At 35.1% G+C, this 14,776-nt stretch overlaps 1 protein-coding gene across 2 annotated transcripts in view; it reads left to right on the forward strand.

The window, feature by feature from the left end:
• The first annotated feature begins 12,745 nt into the window (after positions 1-12,745).
• LOC149547892 (ribonuclease H2 subunit B) overlaps positions 12,746-14,776 on the forward strand; it is a 288,765-nt gene continuing 286,734 nt past the window's right edge. For both annotated transcript variants that reach the window (XM_089791942.1, XM_089791944.1), the window contains exon 1: positions 12,746-12,821. In XM_089791942.1, the coding sequence (XP_089648068.1) occupies positions 12,773-12,821 (49 nt within the window). In that variant the 5' untranslated portion in view covers positions 12,746-12,772. The remainder of the gene's footprint in view (positions 12,822-14,776) is intronic.

Genomic DNA, 14,776 nt, shown 5'->3' on the forward strand with positions numbered 1-14,776 from the left:
GTGTGTTGACACTCACTTGTCAAAATGAATATGAGATCTATAATCTCCCCCTTTGACATGAGTGTCAAAAACACTTGAATATACATTATCAACCTTAATCTCTAGAGCGTAACATATCCATGACTCAGCTTATATACAAAACTTCAAATTTCAAACATTTGAAATAACATGTATACCTCAAAATTTGATAACTCCCCCTGAGTTAATATGTCTGCTCTGTATCCAAAATATGTACTTGTCTCTAAGTAAATGTGTCTCTATTGATACACTTTGACTTCAATGCTCTGATCTCCTCCTTTCTTTATCTCACCCATATTCTCTATCATCTTTTCTATCCCCTCATTTTGACACTTATGTCAAATGAGCTATACACTTATAGTGTGTTTGTCCAAAAAGGATTTATGGAAATCCATTATGATCTTGATGGTTGCATCCCAGTTATCACATGCAACATCCAATGATTTAATTTGGATTGCAAGCTTGGCAGCAAGGTGCACTAGGCCATCTAAGGTAGAAAGATTGGGGTCTTTCTTTAGTAGAATCTTAGCATAGCCTAGCTCCTTGTGCAATATCTCAATGTGTGGGGTGAGAGATGCCTGAATGTATGTCAATTTGGCTCTTATGCTAGCCTCATCTGTTATAAATACAACTAATTGACTTTATGTCCGAAGCAGTGTCCTAAAATGCTTCTCACTCTGAGTTGGATTTGTAGGTAGGCTAGCACCTGATGTAGTAATTCTACATTCCAAACTCGGAATGTGACTTCTGGTCTATTGAGTGAAGAGTGTAGGATCACATAGTTTTGTCTACAATGAGAATATATTCTCAAGTACCTTCTTCACCTCTTCAACCTTAGTTGCCAATGCAACTTGAGTTAGTGCTATCTCACTAGATATTTTCTCGTGCACCTTATTTTGAAACTTCTTTTTTGACCATTCTAAAAGTTTTGCATTTGTATCAAGGTCTTCATTGTTGAGCTTCTCCACTATATTTGTCAATTGTTCTATTAGTGGCTTGGTCTCTTTAGGCTTTAGCAAACTAAATGCATCTAGAAAGATGTCCTTAATATCTTAAGTGCTTGCTTCTGCCTATGTTCTCTTCTAAGTATTTCTTGATGCTTTTTCCTTTCTAAGGCTTGTTGTGATATGCCTATTTGCTCCAATCTCATAGTATCATATTCATAATTTGGAATAACAATTTCTTCATCAAGAGTTATATCTCCATAATGTATTACCTTTTCAACTTTCGATGAGCTAGGGCTTGGCACTGAGATTTGTAATAGAATGGCTTCTATGCTTGGATTCTAAAGAGCTTGCATAGAAGGAGTGCCAAATGCTCATAAGGCTACCAGTGCTTGGATGGCCACTTGTTCCTTTACCTTTGGTGTTAGCTCATTCTCTTCAAGCTTGCCTTGGTCCATCACTATGACTTGGCTAGCACCTTATTCTTGTGTTGTAGGTAGAGATAAATCTTTTTATCATGTTTCCTGTTGTCCTATATTATCTTTCTCTTCTACTTTCTTTTCAACAATATCAATTTTAACAATTGTATTAACCTTAGTAGATATATCTTGTGGCATCAGAAACAAAGGTTGTACATTAGTAACTGAAGGGATGATGGAAGGTGGTTGTTGTGGATTCACCTTTTCCCCCGTGACATTAGTTACTACCTTTTGCAGTTCTCCTACACTAACCAAAACTAGATTTTCACAGAGTTTAGCTTGGAGTGTAGATTGATCTAGTATTTTCTTCAAATCCTCTACAGTAAGTGGATTGATGTTCTGAGCTAATGCATCGAGAACATCCTTTACAATTATAGTCTCAGTATTCTTGGTTGTGTCATGAGGAGGACTAGCATTTGGCAATTGTTTATCATGCACACTCTATTCTTCTTGCTACTCAAGCTTAATTGTTGCCTTGTCATCTTCATTTACTTATGTCCCTCCTCCAACTATGTTGTCTTTATCATCATCATCTTTATTGTGATCCTTATTATCATCATCTTTAGCCTTTTAAGGATCAATTTCTCCTTTCTTTATTATGGTTAACCCATAAATGAGTTTCCATATTTGTGTTGACTTCTTTACAACATCCCCAATATTATTTTTGAGAATGCTGAAGGTTTTGTATTTAGGTGTGAACCTAACTGCATATTTCTTGATAGCCTTAGCAATCTGTCCCTTGGTCAACTCTGGCATTACTTGGGCTAGTTGTGTCTCCCTAATTTGTTTTTCCAAATTTAGACAATAATGCCATTTTTTCTCAACTATGTCATATGGACTTTTAGGTACTGATTTGGGAAATTCAAGTGGAGTTGTCTTAAACTTTGACATCATGACATATAATGCCTCTTCCACTTGGTTTTTCTCTACTTTACCCAATTTATCAAAATCAACATGGCTGAAACCTAATAAATCTCCATTATTCTTTACATTTTCACATAAGCTTTCAAGATTTAAGAGAGGATTGTGACTCACCACCTCGAATTGGCTATTGTCATTTGACTCTGTCTTCTCTTCCTCAGAATTTGGCTATTTCACATATTTTCTTCTTGGTTTCTTTTGTTCTTGGCCTCCTTGTTTTGTTTTCTTTGTCTTTTCCTTGGTCTTCTAAGTATTTGCATGTGTGTTGGCTCTAGTGGTAGGTGCAATGGGCTTGACTTGGCTAGGTTTGACAATCTTCTTTGCCCTTGCCACAGGTTGTACCTTAGCCTTTCTTTTCTTTGGCTCGACAGGAGTAGGTGCTTCCTTGGCTTCTTCTCCCTTGACACCTCTAGTCTCCTCGTATTCCTTGTCTTCTCCCATGCCATGTGTCAATACTAGAGGTGTTTAAGTTTGAGGTTCATCTTCCTCTTCTTCTTCTTCCTCTTCTTCCTCGATACCCTCTCTAAATCTAGCTTTCTGTTTCTTCACCAACTTATGTTTTTTCTCAATGGTTGATGTAGTTTTCAACTCCATGGTGATATTAGACTTTACCATCTCATAGTTTCCAAAAACTTTTGCAGTCTTTTCTACTTCCTCTACCAGTAGAGTTGTGATGGTTGTTGAGGCTTCATCTACATTTATCTCATACCCTAAGGGTCTCAACCATCCTACCCTTGGTGTGGCAGGTTATACAAATGTGTAGTTAGCATCAACAACAAAACATACATCATTATAATGTTTCTTCACTAAGGAAACTGGTACTCTCTTCCTTTTCTTCATTGACTTCTTGAAATCTTCAAAGTAACTTGTCATCAATGACTCAAAATTCTCTCCTAGCTGCTCAACGTACTCATTAATCTACACTACAATTGATCTATTTGTCTTCCATCCTATAGTACCAAATGAGTGGAATATGTTTTGTACATAAAAGAATATACAAACCATCATGGAACCAAACTTGCACTGTGCACTCTTGGTTTGCCTTATTGCTCCAAAGTTCTCCATCAGTTGCTACAATTGTAGCTCTGCCAAATCATATACATGATATTTCTTTACAATTTTGTAACCAACATCCACAGGTATACAAAGTACACTATTCAATCTACTAGATTGATAGAATTTATGTGAGATTACCCTTACAACAAAGTTTAACAATGGATCAACAATTGTATCTATTGTCATGTGTCTCTTATTCCATTTTGCTCCAGTGTTATTCTCGATTACTTCCTTGGAATCACTTATGAGTGTCTTTGGTCGATCTAGGGTTGGGTAGCTAGTAACCCTATGGATTATGCTCTTGGATATTTTGATAGGTCGACCCTCTAGCCATAAAGAACCATCATGAATTCGGCTCAACACAATTCATATCCACTCTATTTTGAATACATTAGGAAAATCTAGGGCTCGTGTTAAACCCTTTCTCTCTACAATTTGGAATTTTTCTTTCAAGACATCATTTTCACACAACCAGTTATATGCATCCCTAATTTCTATGTCTCCAATGCTACCAATTTTTCAGTTATAGCATCTCCTCACATCTCGCACCATTATTACATTTGGCAGGATCATAGACAATGCACTAGAAGGGTCTTGTTTATAAGCTATGTCGGGAATATCCTTAAACATGAGCTGTTTAACTTCATTACTAACAAGCTGAACATTTAAAACTTCCTTCCCTTTAACATCTTTTGAACTAGATGTCATCTTGTCAAACTAGGGTTTATGAAAATTAAAACTGCGTAGCTCGACTCTTGATAAATACCTTGTGAAATCTGATGAACTGGCGTGAGATCATTACTAAAATCTTTGCAAATGCTTTGAATGAGTTTCTGAATCACCTTCTACTCTGCTTGCTCTTTCTCAAATTTTAAATGATGAAGAATGAGCAAAAATTGATCATATACCCTTTGAAAACCTTGCATTTAATGTTGAGTGCTTACACAGTTGTAAGCTCGACATTAACCAATTTTAGGTTCACTTGACATCCATTGATATTTCCATCACTCGACAACTACTATGAGCTCGACATCAACTAGCCAGACTGCTAGCTTGGCATCTTCTTACATTCCACTCAACATAAATAGGAAATGCTTCATACTCGGCAACAACATGAAACACTCAAAGATTTGTCTTGGATTTCTAACAACATCTTGCATCTTTATTCATGCTAATTTATTCTTTTTAGTACTATATCCTTTTGGAACTAATGTATGATATAACCTTTGAATATCAGTCCCACATACTTCTTGATTGCCTAGTTTGATAAGGTGTGATCACTTGACCCATTGGGTGAAGTGATCCCTTCTCCATTTGATGTGTTGCAATCATCTTTCTTTTTCCATGTCTTGTTCATCTCATCTCTAATGTGTTCAACATTTGCCTTGCCTTTGACCTAGTTCGACAATATTTACTGATGTGACCAGTCTTCAAACACCTAAAACATGTGGTTTGACTCAACCACCTTTTGTAGTTACCACTGAAGTGTGTCCTAATACAATTCAGAGGAACATGTCCACATTCTTGACAATAATAACAACTATATGTTGTATTATAATCCCAATTATAAGAGTTTCCATTGTTCCTTACCTTTGTTTGCTTATTTGATGACCACATGGATTTGGATCTACATTCAAAAGCTCTATGTCCATACTTCTGATAGTTGTAGCAATAACCTTGAAATCTTTGTCTGTTCATGGTCCTAATTATGCATTCATGTGCCTGATGACCTTGCTCATTGCACTTATGATAGTGAATCATGTTTTTAGGCTTCGCATTCTGATTTGTAGTTTTCCTTCTGCACACATTAGTAGTTTGTCCTTTCTTACCACAATTATGACAAGTAGGTTTGGAGTTCTTATGTTTTTTGTTGTTCCTTTCTTCTGCGCTTTTAGATGACTCTCCTTCTTTAGTGCTTGTGTATCCCAGTCCATATGTATCATTGTTGGATTTAGGGGATCTTAGTAATTGCTTAAAGTATTTGATGGCTTCATTTGGTTTGTTGAAACTTTCAGTAAATTACTTTTCTCTCTTTAGGTCATTCTACAGTTGTTCATTCTACAACTTCAATGTAGTTATCTCAATATCTTTGACATTCAGTTCATAGTTGGCATTCATCATTTGACTTAGAGTATCCAATTGCATGTTGGAAATCTTGGTTAGTTCTATTGACCTTTCTTCCAGTCTATTGGCCAAAACTCTTTTGTCTTCTTCAATCATGGCTTTGTCTTCCATTGCTTTCTTCTTTTGTCCAATCACCTCACATACTAGTATGGCTTGTGATTCTTGTTCTAACTTGAGATTTTTGATTTCCTCAACTGGGATTCTGTTCTTTTCAATTAGATCTGCAACTGTTGCATCAAATTCATTTGAGTTTCCATCTACAAATACCTTAGTAGTTTTTATCTCTTTATATTGTGTGTCATTCTCCACAATAGCAATTTCTTTCCTTCTCTTCAAGGAACTCTTTAAAGCTTCTCTTGCTTCATTCAATCGATGTAGTATAAGATGTATTTCAATCTCCTGGTTCTCAATAGTCTTTCCCAATTTGTAGACTTCCATTTCAAGATCTTTCCTCAAAGCTACAAAGCTTCTCTTTCAAAAAACAAGGCTTTGATACCAATTATTGGAATTACAATAGGAAAGGTAAACTTCTAAAGGTGGGGGGGGGGGGGGGGGGGGGGGGGGGGGGGTGGGGGGGGGTTTAATCAACAGTTAAATCTTGATCCCATAAAACCTTCACCACACATCCATCTCATGCATTCAATAGATAAACTGAAATAATATGTAAAGCACATACGTCTAAGTCATGTAAACATGTAAACAATCACACACATAACACCATATATGGTTACCCATAAACCCTCCAAGTGAGAAGGTAAAACTGGGGTGGTGATGACACCCACAAATCTTCACTACTACAGTTGTAAAGTGTATCCAATTAAGGTTACAATATTTTGATCACGAATCATGATCTACCCTATGAAAGGTCTACCCTGTTAAAGGCTTACAAAATATTGTTAGGTCTCACCTTCTTAGAGGGTTTCAACACCCTGTTAGAAGTGTGCCTTACTAGAGTACTTCAACTTACAACTAAGTAAGCACCCTATTAAAGGATTTTATACAACTTGCTAGGACTACTTTGTTAAGAGATTTCACTGAAATCACTTGTTAGAATGTCTCAGCATAGATCCTACGATTGGCACTTGCTTGCCTAATAACTGATCACCTATAAACAATTATCTTCTGGATCCTTCTCAATCAGAGTCTCAATGTTGTATCCTTTTCTCTATCCTCTGTTCTTATCTAACTGATTTTGCAATTCACTCTTTCTTCGTAACTTCTAAGTCTCCATGAATGCTTTGCAAACTATCCTCTTCACTCCTCCAGTACTCATTACACACTCATTAGATAGTTTAGGGTTTTTTCCTCCTTGAGAAGACTAGGAGACTTAGGGTTAGGTATGAATCTATGGCTGAGATTCATCCATTTTGCCGCTTAAACCTTCCCATTTTATGATTGGCTACTTGTAATTGCATAGGGAATTCAATTAGAGATTCGTCCCTATCTCCAAAATATTGAAATCTATCCTTAAGTCGGCTCAAAAATGGTTTACATAGTTGTTTGTGCCATTACAGACAAATATGTCCAAATGAAGTCTCTCATGCTCAGCATGCACTGATCTTTATACTGTGACTCAACACCTGCACTACTCGATATCCATTGTTTACTCAACTTCTAAATCACTTGGCATGGTCTATCTGCTTGGCACTTGAGTGACTTGGCACATGAGTGACTCGACACTCATTGTAACTCAACATGGTCTAATATTTACATGTTGTTCTCGGCAATGTATTACTAGTTTGGCGTGAACTAAGTAAATGGTTTAAGTGTGTTAACACTCACTTGTTAAAACCAATCTAAGATCAACACATTTATGAATGGAAAACTTGAAGAAGAGGTTTACATTGAGTAGCCTAAAGGATTTCCTTTGACATAACTAAAGGATATGGCATGCAAAATAAAGAAAGCTTTGTATGGTCTAAAGCAAGCACCTAGAACCTAATATGCAATATTGGATAAGCATTTGGAAAAACTTGGATTTGCTAAAGGCACAACAAATAGTAATTTATATTTGAAAGAAATTGAGAATGGATTGTTGATTATTGTGATATTTTTTAATGATATAATCTCTAGAGGTAATGATTAAGCATGCGATAAGTTTGCTAATGAAATGAAGAATGAGTTTGAGATGAAGTTTTTCCTAGGTTTATAGATTGTGCAAAATAGAGATGATATTTTCATTTCACAAGCTAAGTATTTAAAAGACTTATTGAAGAGATTTGGTTTGGAAAGTTGTAAGCTTGTTGAACCACCTATGATAATTGGTCACAAGTTATCTAGCAACGATGAGACATCTACAATTGAGTAGAAGAAGTATAGATCTGTGATTGGATTTTTTCAATATTTGACTCACACCAGACTAGATATAGCAAAAGAAGTTGGGATAGTAGCAAGATTTCAAGCTGATCCTAAGGAATCTCACTATGCAATAGTAAAGAGGATATTCAGATATCTAAAGTGTACACCTGAATTTGGACTATGGTATGATAGATTAAGTGATTTTACTTTGTGTGCTTATACTAATGCAGATTGGGCATGAAGTATGGATGACAAAAATAGCACTAGTAATGGAGCATTTTTCCTAGGAGGAAGATTGGTTTCTTGGCTAAGCAAGAAACAAGATTGTATTTCACAGAGTACAACATAAGCAAAGTATGTAGTAGCAACAAACAATTGTAATCAGATCATGTGGATGAAGCAAATATTGAAAGACATTAGGATAGAATTTTTAGAACTTGTTATGATACATTGTGATAACACAAGTATAATGAGTATGTATAAGAATCTTGTGTTGCATTCTAAGAATAAGAAAATATCTATTAAGTATCATGTTTTGAGAGAGAAAGTTGCAAAGAAATAGATTAGACTGGAGTATGTAAATACAAAAGAGCAAATTGCAAATATCTTTATGAAGCCTTTGCCTAAAGATACATTTGAGTATTTGTGAGGTATGCTTGGGGTTATGCCCCTGCCTATTTCTGAGTAGATGATGTAGAGAGTGCACTATTCTAGTGGTACATAGCATTATTATTTGACCGGACTGAATGTTGATGCTTCTTGTACAAGGGAGTATCTGAGATGAGCAGAGTCATTAAGGACTCTTTGTAGTTGGTATAGAACAATATCTTTGGACACTTGAGCTGATTGAAGACTTGGAGTAGATTATTGACATAATGAAGCCTTTGTCATCGATGTCAATGGGGGAGAGATTGCATAAAAATCATCTCCTATGAATGGGGAGAGAGAAGTACCATGAATAGGAGAGAGATAATGTATATATGAAAGACATTTCCCATGTATGGGGGAGAGATTGTATGAAAAAATCCTATGCATGTATGTGGGAGAAGTGAGTTGTTCCTAAGAATCAGAGTGTGAACAACTGATGCCGATACATGTAAGAAAGAGATGCAGATATAACATTGTGTTCTAGAGGATTTCAAATTTTATTAATGAAGAGCATTTGAAAAGAAGAGAACAACAACAACAATAGTAGAGTTTGATTTGGTATTCTTGGAACTTAGATATTTTTCATCTATGTTGTCATCAATGCCGAAGGGGGAGATTGTTAACATGAATTTTGATGGTATTCCTTTAGGGGACTATCCTAAGCATTGATAGAGCATGTGGAAGATTGTTAGCATGATTGACATGTTGCATTCATGAGTGTGTTTGTCATTGATGTCAACATAGTATTGTCTTTGTAAAGATTGGCAAAGTAGCAGACAAAGAATGAGTTCATACAGACAAAGTATTGAAGATCAGGTAATGTGAAGTTAAAGACATTCTCTACAATGTGTTTTGATGATGTGGTTAAGTGTACATGAAGAAAGTCGAAGACATGCAAAAGATATGTTTGATTTACATAGAACACTTTACAGAGAGAGTACCTGAGAAACAATTTTTAATGTTTGGATTGTATCTCCTAAAAAAGATAGAATCATGATATGCACAGTTAGAAAATAATAGTAGATAGCCTAATGATGACATCAACAAGGCGCAAGGTCTGAGGTCACACGTGTGAGAAGTTGTAAAGACTATGAGCTAACAATGATGTGTAATTGTAAAATAATTATCTTAAAGAGGTCCTATTATAATTAATTGGGAAAGCCTCAAGTCCAACTTAAGAATTATTTTGAGGACATGGTATAAAGGAAGGATATTTTCCTTGTTTGAAGATGTGTATTAAGTGTGGATTGTGCGAACAAGAGTAGAGTATTTGGTATATGTGAGTAAGCGATCAAAGGGATTATTGGATGCAAAGTTGGTGATCTGGTATCAATATTAGAAGAGGAATTCCAATTGATAGGACAAAAGAAATACAAGTATAATTCATTTTTATTATTTTGCAAGGAATAATATGGAGATTAGTTGGAAAGTGAGTTCAATGGTCTTACACTTGAAGCTGTTTGGATAGTGGGTCTATCTACCTTTTACAACTCCTAACAAGGTTAGCACTACTCCTAACAGGGTTGGAATCTCTTAACAGGGATTCAAAGTCTCCTAACAGGGATTGATATGTACTGTATGTATTTCATTGGCTCCTAACAAGGTCCATCCTCTAACACGGAACACTTATATTAGTACATCATTTTATGGGTACCATTGCCATCAGAGTTTTTCCTTTGATCAAGGGTTTCCCTAGTTAACATATCTAGTGTCATTTTGTATGAGTATCTTGTTATGGTTGTTGATTATATTGTTCACATGCATAAAGGTTAATGAGGTTGATAAGTATTTTCATAGTTGGATAAATGATTCACCCCCCCCACCATTCTTAGTTATATTGGTGGACTTTATTTTCTAATAGAAGTCTGATCCAACAACCAAGCATCGTCCTCTCACTTTTTCCTATTAGATTTACACCTAGTTCTCTTCCTAGTAGGGGGTGAATTAAGCACCATAACAACATGTTGTGATATTGCCCTTTTTTTGGTGGCGCATAGCTCATCCATGTCTTGCTTATGCTCAATATTGCCACGGACAAGAGGGTCAGTGTCATCCAAAGGGTTGTCAATGATAAGACATTTTATGGTTTCGTAGTCAAAGGGGGAGGTACTTCTCCATCCCCATTGTTATCAACATCATTGCCCAAATTCTCTCTATCTCAAGTATTAGTGGCCATAATATCCACCTTCCCTCTTTCTCTAGTGGAATTGGTCACAATGCCATTACTCCCTTCATTACATCATGTCTGGTTCTTTTTTGGTCTCCAACGTTGATCCTAAGGTTTTGGACACGAGACAACATTGGGTCTACAACTCCTGTAATGGAGGCAAAAAATATATTTTTTGTTCAATTTCAATTGGTTGTCCCCATGTTTTAGCCTTGGTTGAAAGGTGAAGTTTCTTCGGGACTTGCTGGATAGCAATGATTTTCATGTGGGAAAAGAGGAGTACATATTCATCATCCAAATAAATATTGAGGGTTTTCCCAATTGAATTTTTGATATTTGCGAGGACATCAACAAACCAATTTTTTAAAGGATGATTATACAATCTAAGCCAAGAGGGATAATCAACAAGATCCATATCTCTAAGTTAAAATAAGCCATCAATTTCTACATGATGAAGACGAATTGATCTTCAAACATACAAGGGCCTACTTGTAAAAAACTATCCTTGACAATATTATTGTGGAAATTAACCACAAAGAAGTGCTTAGGGAGAAAGAAAACATCTGCGGTATTAATGCCCCACTTGGATTGAATCCATATTCTAATTTCAGCCCTAGTTCACAGTCTGCCAATTACTCTCCCAATAATGACAATTTGTTCCAATGTTTTGACACCAATATCTATAAGCTCCACAAGGTTTATAACATTATTTGAGTTTCTTTTTTTGGTCGCTTATGCTTGTGCAAAATTTTGTATCCTCAACCCTGAACCTTGTGCCATGTACCCTTAACCCTAGACGATGAGTTCTATATAATAAAGCCTCAACCTGATACAATTGATTTCAAGCTCTTTACCATCAACCGTAAACAATTGATTTTAAGCTTGTCCCTCTAACCTACAAGATAAACTCTTAATCCTTTACAATAAAACCTAAATTGCAGGCCAAAGATTACTAGACATCATGCCCATATTTTTTAATCCTTTCAATCCATTAAATAAAGTAAAAGAGGACATTAGGGAAGGGGTCAAATTATTGTCATGTTTGAATAATAATTAATTAAAATTTGCTAATTAAAAGTTCACTAAAAGCTATTTAGTGGGCCAATATCTATTCATTAGCATGCCTAATAGCTCAAAAAAGTTACAAAATTAGAAAAATTCTGCAACCTTATTGATACAAATAATGCATATTTACTGGAGAATTTGTATATAAGATTTATTATGTATATTTAGTGATGGTCAAAATAAATGATTGACATGAAAATATATAATATATAAAATTATACATCAATTAAAACTGATTTTTTTTGACCACTCATCACATTTATGAGAATTATATAAAAGTTGATATATAACTAAAGTATTAAAATTACATGCAAAGAAAAAATAAATTAAAAAATTGTCAAAAAACTAAAATAAAATGAGAAAATGTATGAAATTAGTTCCTCCACTACTACTTATATCTTAGAAAAAACTTTCTTATGTAGAAATGAATGTATGAAAGATTTAGAGAAATAAATTTCTTATATATAAATAAATGAAAGAAAGATTCAAAGCAGTCTATAAGACATGCAAGCTAGCACATAATTTTAAAAAAAACCTAAGCAAGCTGTAATTTTAAACTACCCGAAATTAAAGAGCTAGTTGAATTAGTTTAAGGCTGGGGTCCCATGGAAGCCAACTTCCTCAAAAATAGAGCTGCATCCGCTAAGATTTTTAAAGAAATTTGTAAGCTGAGAGGTCCTATGGATTTTGTAATTTGAGTTTCAGCTCCCAAATTTAAGGAAAAATTTTCAAAAATTTATTTTATGATAAAAGACTTTTTTAGTTTTAAAGTCTCAATTTTTGACAAATGGCTAGATTTTTCTCTGGTAGGGCTATTTCCAGCCCCACCCCATTTTCATCCGCTTCCTAAAAAAATGGGGCTCCTACTATGAAGGAGAAGATTCTAATTAAACTTGTAGCCCCTCAAAAAAATTCTTATGGGACTCTGTACCCAAAAAATAGACCTGTAGCCCCCCTCATGGGACCCCTGCCTAAGTTACATTAGTCCCGAAGTTACATCAGAAGTGAAGCGACTCTTTCCCGCCATTCAACCAAGAAGTTCGATAGCGCCAATGGCTACCGAAGCACCTACAAACGACACTCGAGTACTCATCGCTCACCGTATGTCTTCTATGAAATTTACAGCAGCATTTACTTTTTTATTGGGATATGTGAGTTCCATGGCTTTTATATGTCAACAGTTAACCCTTTTTTTTCCCTTCAAATATAGAGTATTGAAATTTTTGGGTTACATGGTAATGAAAATTGTATTCTGGACTAGAGCTCTGTGAAATCAATGGTAGGTTGTGATTCGAATTACCATTTCGATTTTGATTTAACTACGACATTGCACCTAATAGCATGAATGACTTTTCCTTACATTGCGAATCTTGATACTGACAGAACTATAACCGTTGTTAAGCTATCATTGTGTGTATAACTAGGGTTGAGTACAACTGCTGTAAATCCTATAGTTGAAATGTAAAATACGAACCACAACTTGAAGCCACAGATTTTTGAAATTGCCGTACAATGGATATCGGAATATAAGTGAAATTTGCAAAATTTGATATGCCAACTACTTCTCAAATTTGCCAAAGCAGAAAAATGAACTAAACAAATTGAGTATGCTTTAAGCATGCATAAATTGATTCAACCTAGCCATATATACAAACAAAGCAATTGAATATGGTTAATGCATAGTTATCAGGAGAATAAGCCTTTTTGCTGGTATTGGTATGGAGATGGGATAGGTACCAGTTGCCATTTCGGAAAAAACTTTACCATCTTTCAAACACACGTAACCTATAACTAGCTGAAATCTGCAACTCTCGAAGTACATTCACAATCTTTGAGTGAGTGTCCTACTAAAGGAATAGGTTTTCATCCACTGATCTCATTTACCAATGTATTTTCGATTAAAAGAGGTTTTCAAATGAACATTTATTCAAACAATGAAAGAGAGCTAATTTGGGGAAAGGATCCTTCCACATGTAGCGCTTGAAACATTTATAAATGGCTTGGGCCCAAATTTAAATGTCTCATTTGGTTAAATAAAATTATATTTGAACTCTTATTCCACCCTGCATGCCAAAATAGACCGTTAACTACATTTGTCTATTTGCAGTTACACCCTGCATAGATGCCGTCGTAGATACCAGTCATAGTTGTCATAAATCTTCTAAAAATATCCTTTATTTACAACAAAAGCATCTTGTCTATAATCCGTGCCCCTTTTGAACAAATAAATACCAATATTTAATATTTAATTGTCTGCAGTTAAAATGTTAACCTTGAATTAATGAAAAACAATTGAAATATTAAATTTAATAGTTTTCCTATTTAAAATATTTGTCCATGAGAAATATTGCCAAATTCAGTTTTCTATAAAGAGAATTAAATATCTCTTCTCTCGAAAATTGCTTTTCTTCAAGCAATGCAAAGCACAATGCTCAAGAGTTGCTGTGCCAATGTGATAAGTCAGGTTACATTGCACCAAAATTCTAAGCGTACTTGATGGATGTGTCTCCTACCAAAGAATAGTGCATGAACCAAAATATTTAAGTGTGTTAATGCCAATGTCATGAATGAAATTGTGTTATCCATGTAACCTGAATTCTAAGTTTGTTAAATGAAACAACTTCGTAAGGTCCCCACTACTTAAATTATATCATAAAATAAAGTAACTGCTCAAACTTACATTAATCTGGAAGTGAAATAAAATAACTCAATATATGCAGAAAATATCAAATTGCATTTCAAATGTAGTAGTGTCTAATCCAAGTGTTAGCACACAAAATGAGATAAATAGCACAATCTCAGGTTCTCATGCCAGGTAATTGATTCAATACAAATAATGATGTATACTTCAAGTAATATACAAGAAATGATATATGAGATATAATTAAGGGATCTCTAACTGCCATTGACCCCAACCGTCATTCACAAGTCTTGGAGAAGAGAATATGGCCTAAGTACTTTTCCACCCCACCATGAAGCTTATGCTTCCCCATAGTTCTTCATGGCACAAAGAATACACGACCTTGCACCAAATGCCTAGCAACTTGGAAGGAATT

This window comes from Cupressus sempervirens, chromosome 7, assembly GCF_028749045.1.
Source record: "Cupressus sempervirens isolate cs-2001-9-10 chromosome 7, ASM2874904v1, whole genome shotgun sequence".
Classification (NCBI taxonomy): Eukaryota; Viridiplantae; Streptophyta; class Pinopsida; order Cupressales; family Cupressaceae; genus Cupressus; species Cupressus sempervirens.